Source organism: Panonychus citri, unplaced genomic scaffold, assembly GCF_014898815.1.
Source record: "Panonychus citri isolate SS breed McGregor unplaced genomic scaffold, ASM1489881v1 Contig00007, whole genome shotgun sequence".
NCBI classification, from domain to species: Eukaryota; Metazoa; Arthropoda; class Arachnida; order Trombidiformes; family Tetranychidae; genus Panonychus; species Panonychus citri.
Window position 1 is genome coordinate 93912 of NW_026515412.1, and position 14525 is coordinate 108436.

At 33.3% G+C, this 14525-nt stretch overlaps 4 protein-coding genes across 5 annotated transcripts; 1 reads left to right on the forward strand and 3 right to left on the reverse strand.

Moving 5' to 3' along the window:
- Positions 1–1194: 1194 nt before the first annotated feature.
- Positions 1195–5448, reverse strand: LOC128389120 (WD repeat, SAM and U-box domain-containing protein 1-like). 2 transcript variants are annotated; one of them, XM_053348651.1, is made up of 7 exons: positions 4910–5448; positions 4416–4766; positions 3978–4323; positions 2997–3180; positions 2369–2787; positions 2136–2291; positions 1195–2071 (listed from the first exon to the last, which is right to left on the reverse strand). In XM_053348651.1, exons 2-7 carry the CDS (start codon positions 4695–4697, stop codon positions 1923–1925), a joined length of 1536 nt encoding a protein of 511 aa, XP_053204626.1. In that variant the 5' UTR covers positions 4698–4766; positions 4910–5448; the 3' UTR covers positions 1195–1922. The 2 variants fall into 2 exon arrangements, with proteins under 2 accessions (XP_053204626.1, XP_053204620.1); XM_053348645.1 differs by having other exon boundaries at positions 3963–4323; positions 4910–5445.
- A 114-nt stretch (positions 5449–5562) lies between these two features.
- On the forward strand, positions 5563–8419 carry LOC128389109 (DNA-binding protein RFX2-like). The gene is made up of 2 exons (XM_053348634.1): positions 5563–5956; positions 6480–8419. The coding sequence occupies exons 1-2, from the start codon at positions 5684–5686 to the stop codon at positions 8127–8129; spliced, it is 1923 nt and encodes a 640-aa protein (XP_053204609.1). The 5' UTR covers positions 5563–5683; the 3' UTR covers positions 8130–8419.
- A 133-nt stretch (positions 8420–8552) lies between these two features.
- LOC128389131 (chromobox protein homolog 1-like) lies at positions 8553–9972 on the reverse strand. Its single transcript, XM_053348665.1, has 2 exons — positions 9237–9972; positions 8553–8912 (listed from the first exon to the last, which is right to left on the reverse strand). The coding sequence occupies exons 1-2, from the start codon at positions 9659–9661 to the stop codon at positions 8777–8779; spliced, it is 561 nt and encodes a 186-aa protein (XP_053204640.1). The 5' UTR covers positions 9662–9972; the 3' UTR covers positions 8553–8776.
- Positions 9973–11177: 1205 nt separating this feature from the next.
- LOC128389099 (peroxidase-like) lies at positions 11178–14125 on the reverse strand. The gene is made up of 5 exons (XM_053348623.1): positions 13725–14125; positions 13307–13649; positions 12286–13238; positions 11525–12214; positions 11178–11434 (listed from the first exon to the last, which is right to left on the reverse strand). Exons 1-5 carry the CDS (start codon positions 13990–13992, stop codon positions 11235–11237), a joined length of 2454 nt encoding a protein of 817 aa, XP_053204598.1. The 5' UTR covers positions 13993–14125; the 3' UTR covers positions 11178–11234.
- Between the last annotated feature and the right edge of the window lie 400 nt (positions 14126–14525).

The following is a 14525-nucleotide window of genomic DNA, read 5'->3' on the forward strand; positions in this document are numbered from 1 at the left end:
CATTATAATCGCTTGAATTTCTGGCGACGATCTTGTATTCATAAAGTAACCTGTCGAGTCTTTGAACAATGAATTTTCTGAAATTTCATAAGGTTCAGATTCTTCCTCTTTTCGTGCAGTAAGACAACCGATACTTTTGTACGCAATGAACGCAACTTTCGAGAGGATTGTAGCCTTTTTATCTTGTCGAGAATACGAATAAATTTCATTGATCGATTTTCCCACCAACGAGTAAGTTATTGATCGAGAGGCAACTTGCCTGGATAAAAGGTCAGTTCCATCTTTAAGCTTGTGTCGGCAGTTACTATTCTCGTGTATAATTGCTTGATAATCGTGCTTGATTAAATCACTTAGAGTCTCTATTTTAACATAATCCTGATTAGATACTAGGCCAGTTTTGAGGGAGCTCGATAAAAGTTTTCCGCTGAATATAAGAGGTAAAATCATCAAGATGAGAGGTAATCTATTTAAAATGGACCAAACTGTATTGTAATTTTGACCTAACAAGTATCCAAAAAGGTTCCAATAGATGTCGATTATGTCCATTGAAGGTTGTTGATGTTTAATGAGTGAACATAAAATAACAGAGAAACCCGGAAGCAGAAATGATAATATTAACCAGAAATATTGATCAAACGAAAGTATGAGACCGGAAAAGGATGAATAGTGTAAACTGGGTGATAACTTTTTCTTATATGTAAGGTAACATTGACCTTCCCAAAGGGACGTGGTTGTTGTTAAATTGATTCCAATTGATTCAAGTTGAGCATAAGATGTCGGGCTAACGAAATCAACTAGACCATTTTGTAGGTAACCCAATGTTGTGGTACAAAGTCCGTCGCTTGAACAAGCGGTTGAATTGGCATTTTTATTGAGACAAATGTTATATTCACTTTGTTCAATACGTTCATTACGGTTTCCATTGCGAACGGGGCCAAAAAACCGCCAAGAGTATTTGGACTTGTCACATAAAAACCCGGAGGATTGTTATGAATTCCAACTCGAATCGTTGTCATTTCCGTGAAAAACAATTTCGACACAATCGTGATTTAAACCATGGAAACAATTAAACTTGGTTTTGTTGGTTGATCGTTTAACCAAATTGATCTGGATTTTTTTTCTTCTTGATCTTATTTCTCCATCTAAATCAATTGTGGGAGTTAAACTGAATTCAATTAACCCAAAATATTCAAATGATTTGAATTAACATGAGTAATTTATTCAATAACCATTAGGTAACTTTTTTTTTATCATTTAACTTTCTTGAGAAAAAAATTGTTACAATTACTGTTACTATTAATATTGGAAAAATAAATTACAGCTCAACAATTAAACTTTCGAACCCTCGTGTCCAAATGTCCATTCGACCTTCGAAGGTCATCTAATGCTGATAACCTTCAATATCCATTTATGATAATTTCTTCAGATACATTGATCAATATATTCAATTGATGGATAAAAAAAGAGATAAATTTTTACAATTAAAATAAAATATTATTTTAATTTGATGATTGTTTTCATCAAAAAAAAAAAACATTGCACAATTAAATTATTAATGAATTTGATTAACAATTGATAGGTTTGTTTTTATATTGTTTAGTAGGAACAATTAGCAGAGAAAGATATGAATAGTTTAAGGAATGGATTAATTGTGAAAATAATTTTTCAACCTTAATTAATGGCATTTTTGAAGCATGATTGGTAATTGTAGTTGGACTTTGACTGTGTCTTTTGTGGGTTAGTTAATTTAAAATTGATACAATTGATCACAGATCTTGTTATATTGCGGCTCTTAGAGATATTTAAAACGGTTAATTAAAATTTTAAAATAGTTATTCGCGTGTTGATTTGTTGATAAAGGGATTGTAATGTTTTAAAAATTAAACATTTTTTCAATCAGCTGATTGGAGACAATTAAACACTCAAGGTAATTGATATCTTTTGGCCAAAAGTTTTAAAGTCCGATTAGGAATCAAACGGTCATCAGTGAAAGGATCATTGGTCATTGGACTTGTATTGTTACCATTTTCCACCCATTCAGTGATCGCGGTTCTTTCATAAGTGTAACCATCTAAATCAATAATCAAGAAATATCGTGAGTTAAATTTGATTTGAGTTTTTCATTGAAAATTTACCTGAAGCTACAACAGGATCTTTCATTAGTTCATGAGTTATTGGACAGAATAATTCATCAGGCATTGATATATCGTCTTCATTTGCAAAGTGTTGCCATAAAGGATTTCGTAAGGCTTGGACTCCTCGCAAGATTTTATTTCGATGACCCAAAGTTGCTGTAGGGAAAAACAAACCAGAAATAAAATTAATTATTTGATGAACATTAAGTGTCAAATGTGATCGTTTACTCAACTAATTTTCAACATTGTCAACAGGACATCATGCGAAAGGTGAAGAAGTTCAGTTCCGTCAATTTCGTTAGTCTTAAAAACTTCACTATACTGAGATAGATTGAGCGTTTCAAGCCACTGGTTGACTTGTTCAACTGACCAACGAGAAACCAGGTTGGCATTGGTACCTAAACTGAAAGAAGCACCTCTTATACGATTGGGATAAGTTGTTTCAGGAGATTCATCATTATCATCGGTGGATGGAGTATCAAGATAAGCACTCAGATTCCAAATGATTACAGTTTTATCATTTGATCCAGTTGCCAAGAGACTATTATTAGCAGAAAAAGCACAACAAGTTACATATCGATTGTGACCTTCAAGACGACGAATTATAGTCCCAGACTCAATAGACCAAATGATTATCGTTTTGTCTCCAGCACTAGAAAATATTACAATCAAAGAAACAAACAAGAAGAAAAAAATTAATATCTAATCGCTAATCAATATCTAATGGTTTCCAGACATTCATCATTAAAATCAAACGAAAAATATTACGATTGATCAAGTAATTGAAATCAATGGGCTATGATTTTGTTTTGATTGTAACGATTTTAACTGCTAATTTATATATATATTTAAAGCACATACGCTGATGCAAGAAGTGTACCATCGTTTGAAAAACGACAACAATAAACGTTACCACTGTGACCTGAAAGACTGTGGTAAAGGACAATTGAACATTTTGATCCACCCTTAACACGCCACAATTTAACTAAATCGTCGTTACCACAAGAAGCGAGCAGATAGTAGCTTTGTAATGGACCATTCGTGGCTGGAAAATTAGATTAAGAGCAGAAAGAGAAACAATTAAGAGATTTTCAATGGACCAATATAGCAAAATAATGAATAGAAAGATATTATTATTTATTAATATGCAATAAAGATATTTATTAATATTAATAATTAGATTTATGGAATATCAAAGTCATGCAACGTAACAATTGTATCCAAGTGTAAAAGTAACAGGGAGAAAAGGAGACGCCTGATTAGTAGCAATTAAAATTTCGCCTATTTAATAGAAATCGATCAATAATCAATTAGATTTCCTATCTTTCTATTTGAATTGTTTAGAAAATAATTGAGAAAATTCTGTGAAAATAAAATATTGATTTCTTTTTTTTCACTAGTCAATTGATAGTTTTGTTGTGTTAATGATTGAAGAGAAATTTTTGATTGATTGATTAATTGATTTCTTTTCAGTTTTTGATATTGATTAAAGGGGAAAAGGAGGTGAGAAGGGGAGAAAATTGTAATTTAAATGTTATAATGATGATAACATTCAACATTAGTGACAATTAATGGGTAAGATGAGAAATCGATTGATAAAAATTACATATTTCCTAAAGTTCCAAGGACTATTTTGTTTGTACGTGTTTTGAGTTTTATATTAGTTATTGTACTTTGAATTAGTTATTTTGGATCAATTTGCATTATGAGAATAAGATTAAAGTTTAAAAAACTAATGGTTAATGGCATTAATTGGATAGGGAGAGAGAGAGAGAGAGAGAGAGAGTGAAGTATCTACAAAGGTAAATGTGCAAATAAAATCAATACCTTCCACGGACTCACCGTTAACCTCGTACTGAGGATTGAAATCAGATGAGACTACACCCAAATCATGAGCTTCCGAAATAGTTAATAAACATTTACCATGACCATGACGTGCATCCCACATTTTTAATTCACCTGAGGTTGCACCAGAAATCAGGTAAGCTGAATCGGGTGAAAAGGCACAAGTAGTGACCATTGCTTCATGTCCGGTTAATGATCTTACCAAAGATCGAGTACTAATATCCCAAAGGCAGATCTTTTCATCATCACCAGCGGTCACCAAGATAGCTGAAGAAGGTGAGAAACAGCAAACTCTTATTGCACAATTGGTTGGATTAAGAAGCCGAACAACTTGATCACCAGTCTATGAGGATTAAAAAAGATTAAGCGATAATTTTTACATCTAAATAATATGAATTACATGTAGTATTAAATGATCAATGATTCTATTGTTACCTGTGAATTCCATAGGATGAGATAACCATCCGTTGAAACTGAGGCCAAAATTGTACCGAAAGGTGAAAATCGTACACAATTTACTCCATAATTGTGACCATTTAAAGGTGATTTTAATGGGGATTCTGTACACTCTTCGAAATATCCATCATCTTTACATTTCCAGAATCTAATGGATTTGTCATTAGATGATGAGACGACAATTTTATTCCCATTAAAGTCAACCCATGTAACATCCGATGTGTGACCTTCCAAGGTTTGAAATCTGTCAATCGAAGCCATATCTCAATCTCGATATGGTGTAGATTAATTAACAATCTATCCAATCAATTATTGACAGTAAATGTGAATCTGTAAACAACAGGAAACAAAAAAAAACAAAAGGTAAATAAAAAAATAAATCAACAAGATGATAATTAGAGAAGAAAAAATCATATTTTTTATATCCCATAATTTACCAAGTAAACATGATAGAGAAACAAAAATCAACTTACCCCGAATCAAATCACTTATTATGATCAAGATTACCTTTGATAATTGAAACAGAGCCGGACAAGGTAACAATCAAGCTGAATTAAATCAACAATAACATCAATTAAAACCATCTGATCAAAAATCAGAAAAATCATACAAATTGTTGATTCTCTGGACCAACAAATGAACGAAACATAAAATCACAATCGATTCAATTCAACCCCAACAAGTGAAAATTAAATTGCTAATAAAATATAATCGAAAGGTAAAGAGACGAAAACCAAACAATCAAAGTTCCAAAATAATAATAATATTAACCATAAAAAAAGAAGATTGAAATCATCAGATTTGTTTACATTCACAGAGAATAAAAAAATTGACTAACATGCGTCATGCAAGAATTAACAGATTATCATCCAAAACGAAAATCAAACCAACAGATAACCAGGAACAAAATTAAGACGAAGAATAAAAATAAAATCAATTGGTTTCTCTCAAAGTAATTGAGATTAAATTGTCAACAATTAGAAAGCAAAATTATGGAACAACAAAAAAACGAAAACAATTTTGATTCTCAAAAACGAAAATTGTTCCCAAAGAGTTGGTACAGTTTTCGACTCGGAGATGGAGCCACTGGCGGCGAAAATTCGGTTCTCCTCAAGGCTGAAAGGCTCCAATTTCTGTTTCCAAGCTGAAGAGAAAAGTGAATTTTAGTTGGTTAGCAACAAGAAAACAACCCTGAGTTTGGTAACCAAAACGTTGTCTTGGTTGTCTTCGGTAATCAGGCAACAAGGATGATCGACCCCCAAGACACATTCAAAAAAAATCCGGACGAAGAGGATAACAATTTAACTACAATCTATTATACTACTGATCCATATACTTCGATTACCTGTTTTGATAATAATTCAACGGTCATCTATTCACAAGTTACTGGTGCCAATACTGGAGGTGATACCGAGACAAATTCTGGTGGAATTGCTGTTGTTTCATCAGCTCCTATTGGTACAGTTACTGCTCCATCCAATTTTCAAATTCAAAATGTTCGTGATACGGATATTGTTCATGTAAGTTTCCAATTTAATTCCTATTCTCTTTTCGCAGATTTAGGATTTCAAATTTTCATTCTCTTCAAATTCTGGTTTCTTCTTGTTCTCTTTTTTTCCCTTTCAAATTTCACTTTTGTCCCATTTTTCTTCTCCTTCTTATGTTCTGCCATCTTCTTATATTCTCTTGTTTATCATTTTCTGTGTGTCCCGTTCTCACAGTTCTCCCATTGGTTTGTTCATTTCTTTGCCTCAACTTTTCTCCATATCTATTATAATAGTTCTCTTCTTTCATCTATTATTACCTATGACCGACCTACCCTGTTTATTTATTTTCTTATCTCTTTTAATCAATGTTAGTGATTGTGACTGTTTATATGCTACATTATATATTTGACTGTGTGTCCCTTTTTTTCATTATCTTTTTTCTCTATCTTCTTCCCTTGTCTTGCTCTCTAATCTGAGACTCCCTCCTCTCTGTCTCTGTTTAATTAGTTTTAATGTCTTTTTCTATTAATTACTATTTTTTCTCTGTAAAATACAGGTTAGATGGCTTATAGAAAACTATGAAACTGCTGAGGGTATTTCACTACCTCGATCTACACTTTACTCTCATTATCAAACCCATTGTTCACAACAAGGAATTGAGCCTGTAAATGCAGCTTCATTTGGTAAACTTATTCGATCGGTTTTTGTTGGTTTAAGGACTAGACGTTTAGGTACAAGAGGAAACTCAAAGTATCATTATTATGGTATCAGAGTTAAACCAGGATCTCCATTGGCGCGTATCACCGATAGTAGTTCAGTGAGCAGTCCAGATTCTGGTCAACCATCTGCTAAACGTCATAAAACAGTTCATTCTGATGGAGGTAACAGTAGTAGCGGGGGTGGTGGTGGAGGTAATGGTAATGGTGGTAGTGGTGGTGGAACAGAGTCAATCAAGGATAACAATGTTGTGACAACAAATGAAAATCACCAGGCAACCTTAACAGCAACATCCCCAGAATTGTTACAAAGTTACCTAGGAGATCCTAAGTCAATCTTAGCCAATGTTTGGCCGGAAGAGCCTGTTCCTTGTAATGATGCAGAAACACCAAGTGCTCTAGCAACCCGATTTGCTGCTGCTTATAGGAAACACTATGAACAAGTGATCAATGCGATTGGAAATTTAAACTTCACTCTTATCGAGGGATTATGGAAATCATTCTGGCAGGCTGATGGATCATCATCAAAGGGAGCAGGTAGTAACAGTGAAAATGAGAGCAACAATAGTACCACAATCAACACCAACAACAAGAACAATAAGACGCCTGGATTAACATTGGAACAATTACATCAGCTTACATCTAGTCCCGGTATCGAAGCTGAAAATGACCAAGAACCTCTTGCCTCTCTCAGCGAATGGATATTGCAAACAGACTATACACTGTACAATTCACTTATTTCAGCATTATTACTTCCCAATCTATTGAAACCTATTCCTCAACAATTGACCCAACAGATTCGCAACTTTGCCAAAAATATACACAATTGGATGGGCACAGCGCTTGTCGGTTATGATGGTTCATTTGTCACCTCGAAATTAGCCGCTGTCGGAGCTTTCAGCCATACTTTACGTCGATATACCTCATTGAATCATCTCTCCTCTGCAGCCCAAGCAGTTTTACAAAACCAACAACAAATACAACAAATGATCAGTGACCTGAACCGTGTTGACTTTAAAAATGTCCAAGAACAGGCATCGTGGGTCTGTCAATGTGATGATTCAATTGTTGACCAGATAGAACAAAGTTTTAAAATTCTTTTACAAGAACCAAACCCATTTGACCGATGGGGATTATGGTGCGAACAAGTTTTAGATACATGCCTTCGAGATAATGATGTTCGTTCTGCGACTCAATTCTTTTTTAAATGGGGATTTTACAGCTCCCTGGTTATGAGAGATCTTACTCTTCGTTCTGCCTCCTCATTTGGATCATTCCATTTGATTCGATTGCTTTTTGACGAATATATATTTTATTTGATCGAACACAGAGTTGCTCAAGCTACAGGTAAAACACCACTTCAAGTGTTGGGTGAAGTTCGGATGACAATGGTTAAATCAAAGGACAACAATACCACCAACACAACAACTTCAACCAACACTAATACTAATAATAGTAACAGTACCAACACAAATCAACACTCGAGTTGATTGATAAGCTGACACACTTTCCTCGTAAATTAAACACCGACAACAACAAAAAAACGATTTTTAGACCTTTTGTTTCCAAAGAGCACCAAAAATATATATTCAAAAAAAACTCTAAGCTAATAATCACAAAGCGAAAACACCAACACTTAAAATTTAAAATCCACTAAAATGTTGCATCATAAAGGAAAAATCATTTTATTTCGATGTAAATCGAGAACCAATTGTCTGTAAACCTTTAATATGTTAACTAAACAATTAATAAATTCATCTATTTCTTGCTTGTGCTATAATTTAAATGTTCTTATTGATTGGTTACCATTTTAATTGCGAACATGAGCAAAATGGAAGAATTTGTTTTCTCAATTAAAACCGTTTACTAGAATATGATATGAATCCGATGGAGAACAATTTTTAAAAAGAAAATTCAATAATCATTGGTTTTAATGTTTAATAACTGATGAGGTCTTAAGTGTTGAATGTGTGTGTTTGTGAGTTGATGAAAAGAAAAATATAAACTGGGATGAGGATGAGAAAAGGTTGAGAAGAGAAAAGGAGGGAAAATTGGGGGAAAAACAATTGAAAATTTAGAGAGAATGATAAATGGAAATGAATTTGTTTTCTCTTGAATCCATTTTTTTATTTGTCCTTTAATCTTTTTCGGCCTTTTCATCGTTATTAGCTGTGTGCCATGTTAAACGCTCTTCATAAAATTTGATCACAACTTGTGGACATCTAACGTTCGCTGTCGCTGCAGTGACGAGATCGGCATCTTCAGAATCCTTCCTGTTAAGGGTGAAAATAGAATAGAAAAGAGAAGAGAAGGAGAAGGAGAGAGAGAGAGAAAAAAGCGAAATTAGGCTTAATTAGATTGCAAGGATTAATGCTGAGGGTGACTCATAAGTCAACAATTTATTTAGCATGAGTAATTACTGGGATAAGTAGAGGAACAAAAAAAAGAAAGATATAATATAATATTTTTCTTTTTCGCAAACAAGAATGTGTGACATTAGTGCTCTATAAAAGGCAAGAATGATGGACAGAAACAGGTAAAGGGCCTAAGCCCACAGTAATTTGCCTAAGTAATATGCAAGGCATGAGACAACTAACCATTTAATTAAGAACATGAGCTCTCCTGAAGCATCAGTTGCACCAATGATCTTTTGAGGTTCAAGACCACGATCCCATCCTCGAGGTTTATCTTCATCAGCTTTTTTCTTTTTCTTATCACCATCAACTGAAGCTGATTTTCTTTTCTTATCATCCCCAGCAACAGATCCACCGGTTCCTCCTGAGCCTCCTTTTTTCTCATTCTTTTTTCTTTTCCTGTCTTCTTCAAATTCACTGATCAAATCAGGACAGTCAAGATTTTCCACCGGTTCCCACGTGTTATCACTTTCCGAGTAACCTTTCCATTTTAAGAAATATTCAACTCTTCCACCGCGCGTCCTTTTGTCCAATATTTTCTCCACAATATACTCCTCCTCTTCTTCTTCAGGAGCCGCGGTTTTTTTAGTTTCCTCTGTGTCACTCATATTGCTAGAAGATGTTACTGTTTTGATAGTAATGGTGATGGAATAATAATTAAAAAAAATTAAGACAAAAAGAAAAGGTAAGGAAAGGAAAGAGAGAGAGAGAAAGAGAGGGAGTGTGAAAGAGAGTCAAGAAACAAAAGAAGGTTGAGAAACTAACAAAATGGTCACAAGATAGAAAGTGAAATGATTGAGAGAGAGACAGATTATCAATTCAACGGTAAATTGGGATGTTAATCAAAAAGAGAGACACAAAATGGAGACAATTAAACAAATATCAATAGAATTACAATTAAGATTAATTCAACAAGCCAACAACCAGAATTTAAAATAAGAGACTCAATTAGAAAATATCTGATCTCAAGATATTCGAAACTAACGCCATCTCTTGTTGGAGAATGGAAACTTTCCTCGTTCTTTATGTAAACAAAGCGCCAATTTTATTCCCTTAATTGTTCCCACTAATCAGTGATAATCTGTTGCCAATTAAATGGCTGTTGATTGGAAAATCCATTGTTTTCGGTTAACTTTAACCATTACCCAAGTTTAAGGTGAATTTTGATGATGATCATTAAGACAACTGACTCGTTGAAATAACAACAGTTCATAATTAATCATTTTGATTTAGCTGATCAGTTTTTTTTTTCTGATAAAAGTTAATCAATTTTATTATTTGTTTTTTAGTTTATTTGGACAATTTAAAGTAGTGTAGTAAATTGTTTGTAGTAAGTTTGTTTTTTATTTCCACTTTAACTCTGATCGCTTTTCCTCAAGTCCATTAATCTTTTTTAATCTCATAGAGATAATTTTTTTTATTTACTCCAGTTTAGTTTTCATTTATTTTTCGTTTCTTGTTTCACTAATTATTTTTGTACAAATAAAAGCTCACAAGAAGATTAGATATTTTTTTCAATTATCTTCTCGAGAAAAACAAATTCCCGGTTTTTTTTTCAATCTCTCTTAAAGTTTCCCGGTTCAGAATTTAGATTCTCAATGATAAGAGAAAACATCGAGCGCCATCTGTTTACGAAAATCAAAACGAACCTTCAGTTTGTCTCTTTGTTTCATTTCGCGCTCTTTTTATTTCCGCTCAATGGAAATGACATTTTTTGGGTTCTAATTTTCATCGAATTTATTTTGAACAATCGATGACAATCCAATGCTTCCAACTGAATTTGAGTATTCGAAAATTAATAAACCTTCAACTTGGAGAGAGAAATGAAAAGAAAACTCAGTCGCAACAAGTTTCTCGAAACTGGAAGACAAAAAGATCGATATGTCGTCATCGACAATTCGGTGACGACATCTATGGGTTTTCTCATCTATTTTTTTAGGATCAAATTCGAAGATAAAAGAACTTGCACATTCGAACATTAGAACTTTTTCTTTTGTTTATTTTCATTCTTCTGGTTTGCTTCATTTTCTCGTCTTTTTATCGATTGATCGGTTTTTTTTTGTTTTGATGAAACTTTTTGTTAGAAAAAAGTTTATGTGTATCAAATATTCGTCTCGGAAATGATTAACCATTTAAACGATTTGGATCATTTTAATTGTATAATTATGTTGGTCTAGATTATTACATGAGAGAGACTCCATTGTTTCCAAGTGGTTCATCTTTCCAATAATCTAAATCAACACTGGGAGATAATTGTGAACAAGGTAAACGAGGATTAAGATCTGAGGGTTGGATTAGTGCCATTGATTGACTTTGTTCAATATTATTATTGTCACAATGAATTCGAGCATAAGTTACATTCCTAATAGAAGTTAATTGATCTGATTGTTGAGAGAAAATTAAAAGAAAAAAAAATGAAAAGTTAAACTCGATGAATTTTTAGTTTTACGATTAATATTATCGTTACTTACCCAAAGTGAACGATGAAGGTTGACCTGAATTCTCATACCAAAAGCGATCAGAAAATTTGAGTCTTCTAAATGTTTCGGTTATTATACAAGCCGCTGTGGGTCCAACATTCATTCCTGATGGACGAGGTTCCAAATTCAAGCCGACAACAAGATCAATATCATCAACGGAAGAGTATAAAGATTCAACAAGAGGTAAACTTTCAGCGAAAAAGTAATCGCTCAGATCGGTAAAATTAGCCGCTCTCTTAAAGCCACAAGTTTCCCTCCATTCATTATAACTCGCAAGTCCATGATCACGACCCCTTTGAATATCAATACTGAACAAATCAAATCCCCAAGGCTCATCTGATCCATGAGTTCCCGGAGGGAAAAGGTAATTGGTTATCGCTTCGGTGATAATATTATCCGCTGGACAGGTTGGTTGACTTAAAAGTCCATTGATTACCGATTGATAAACAGTCGGTTTCTCATAAAAAACCGATGGATTATAAAATTGAGTTTTCAGAGGGACAATTCGAGTAACACTTAAATTGTTGTCCTTTAATTCAATCTTTTCTGGGATCAATGTGTGTAATCTAAATGCTGCCGAAGCAAATTCCTGGATAATTGCTGGAGAAAGTGTAGCATCATAAAACTCATTGAAACCCGAACGACGAGGATAAAGGTCATACTTTTTCATTAGATTTGAACCTAATCAATTAGAAGCAAAACAATTAGCAGCTAATGAGGAAAAAAAACAGAGAAGTTATCGAAAAACTTACCAATAATTAAAGGTAAGAATTCATTGTAAGTAACATGCTGAAATTCAGCGATGACGATTCTTCTTGTCTCTTGGAAAATATCTTCATCGTTCCAATGAGGATTCAATTGAGCTAATTTACTGGCGATTCTATTGTGCTCTCTTAACCATGTTATATGAGTCGCCATTAATCCCGGTTGCTGATTAACTCGAGAATCACCTCCACCCAAACAATAAGTGTCGTTATTACACATATCCCCTTGTGGAGGTAAAATTTCACCAGCGGCTGAAACTCGAGAGTCCATTAAGCCTCCTTTGCCCGCTCTAAGTTTATCTGAAGCTTCAAATGATGCCCCGTAGATAATTGACCCATCGAGCCAAGGAGTTAAATTGTTAATCTGAGTTCGAGGACCAAGAACACAATTCTCAGGTAAACCAAATGCAGTTCGAGCAAAGTTCAAACACTCAACTGAATATTTAGAATAAAATGGATCATCAAGTGGAATCATTATTGGAAAACAAGATGGATGAAGAAATTCAGCTGATAGAATTTTATTTGTTTTCGAATCACAACAAGTAATTGCTCCTCCATCGGGAAGTGTAGTTCCAACTACCTGAGTTAAATCATGATCAAGGAATTGCCCATAAGCGAGAGCCATAGTATCCAAATTATGATGTTCCATTGGTTTATCTTTAATCAAAGTGGTTGACAAAAGACGAGCCCATGGTAGTTCATTACCTGAGGCACCAAACAGTTTAGGTGCATCAATGGCATCACCATATTGAGGTAAAATCACTCGGCTATAAGGGGTTAGAACTTTACCCCAATAAGGATTATCGATATTGTTACACGAACCATCAATAGGACGATATTTACTATAAGGATTACAAGTGATGTTAACGGTACATTTATCGGGCTCAATGATTTGAATTGATTTTAGAGTTGCAATTTGCTTTGGTTTGGTTAATCCAAGTCTGAGAATTTAATTGAAACAATTAACTAACATGAACCATTTGAGAACATGATAAGAATTAGAACTTACTTTTTCGCCATCGAAAGAGTTAATTGTTGGAGGTAAAGAGCATCGTCACTAATATTTGGTACAATTCCCAGATTTCGTTGGTAAACTTCCTCTCGACTTTGACCTTTAATTCCAGTATCTCGGGTTAATCGAGTTTTCTTGCGTTGTTGATGATGATTGGCTATCTTTTTAATATTCGAAACAATTTGTTCACTTTTTAATTTTGCTTCTTCGATAATTGAATCAAAATCTTTACGAGAAATTTTTCCACCCAAAAGCTTAGGTGATTTCAATAATTCCTCATGATCATCATCCATTGACGGTGAGATAGTCAACACTGATTTTGATCCAGAACTTTTCTCAACTACACGTAAACAAAAAACAATGGTGACAATTAACATCCAAGGCAATTAATTAGTATAATTAGTCAAATTCTTACCACAATTATCCAAAACAATTGGACAACATATTCCAATTTGACCTGAATTGAAACAAACATTTTCAATCAAATCTTTCTCATTATGAGCCGTTAATACAGTTTTACAATCTAAGAATGATGAACAATTAGTCCCTTTTGGACAATTAACCGTTGAATTTATTTTCTCCGCTAATAATTTAGCAATTGAACTCGACGAGATTGGAGTTACAACCAAGAAAACTAAATAGAGAGCAACAATTAAGGATAACAATAAGCCCGAAGGAGACATTTTAATAGCTTGGAAATTAGTGGAAAAAATTAAACCATTCAATCAAATGGGAAACATTAAGTTTACTGTGACAATTAGTTGATTATTATTGTTGCATTGAAAAGTTAATTGTCAATAAATTGGTTAAATTAGATTAATTTCATATATAAACTTGGAATCATTTTTTCCCACTTGATTTTTTCCTCCAGAATCATAGAAATGATTTAGTAAATCATTGTAATCGTTAATTATAATTAACCTTCTAATAACTATTGATATATTTGTATGATTACAACTAATTGTTACTAATTATTATAACTTTGATCAAAGTAATCAAATGTTATAACGAAATCAAAAGGTAAAAAAAATATCAACACGAAAACGTCAACAATTTAGTTACCAAGACAATTGTGATTAATAAGATCGTAAGCTAATTGTTATTGATTTAATAACTTTTCGTATCTGAATCAATCTTACAATTTATCAATAACAATTAGATAGTTTCATTTATTATCAAGTGAATATCCAAAAACAAAAATTTAGTTAGACAAAGT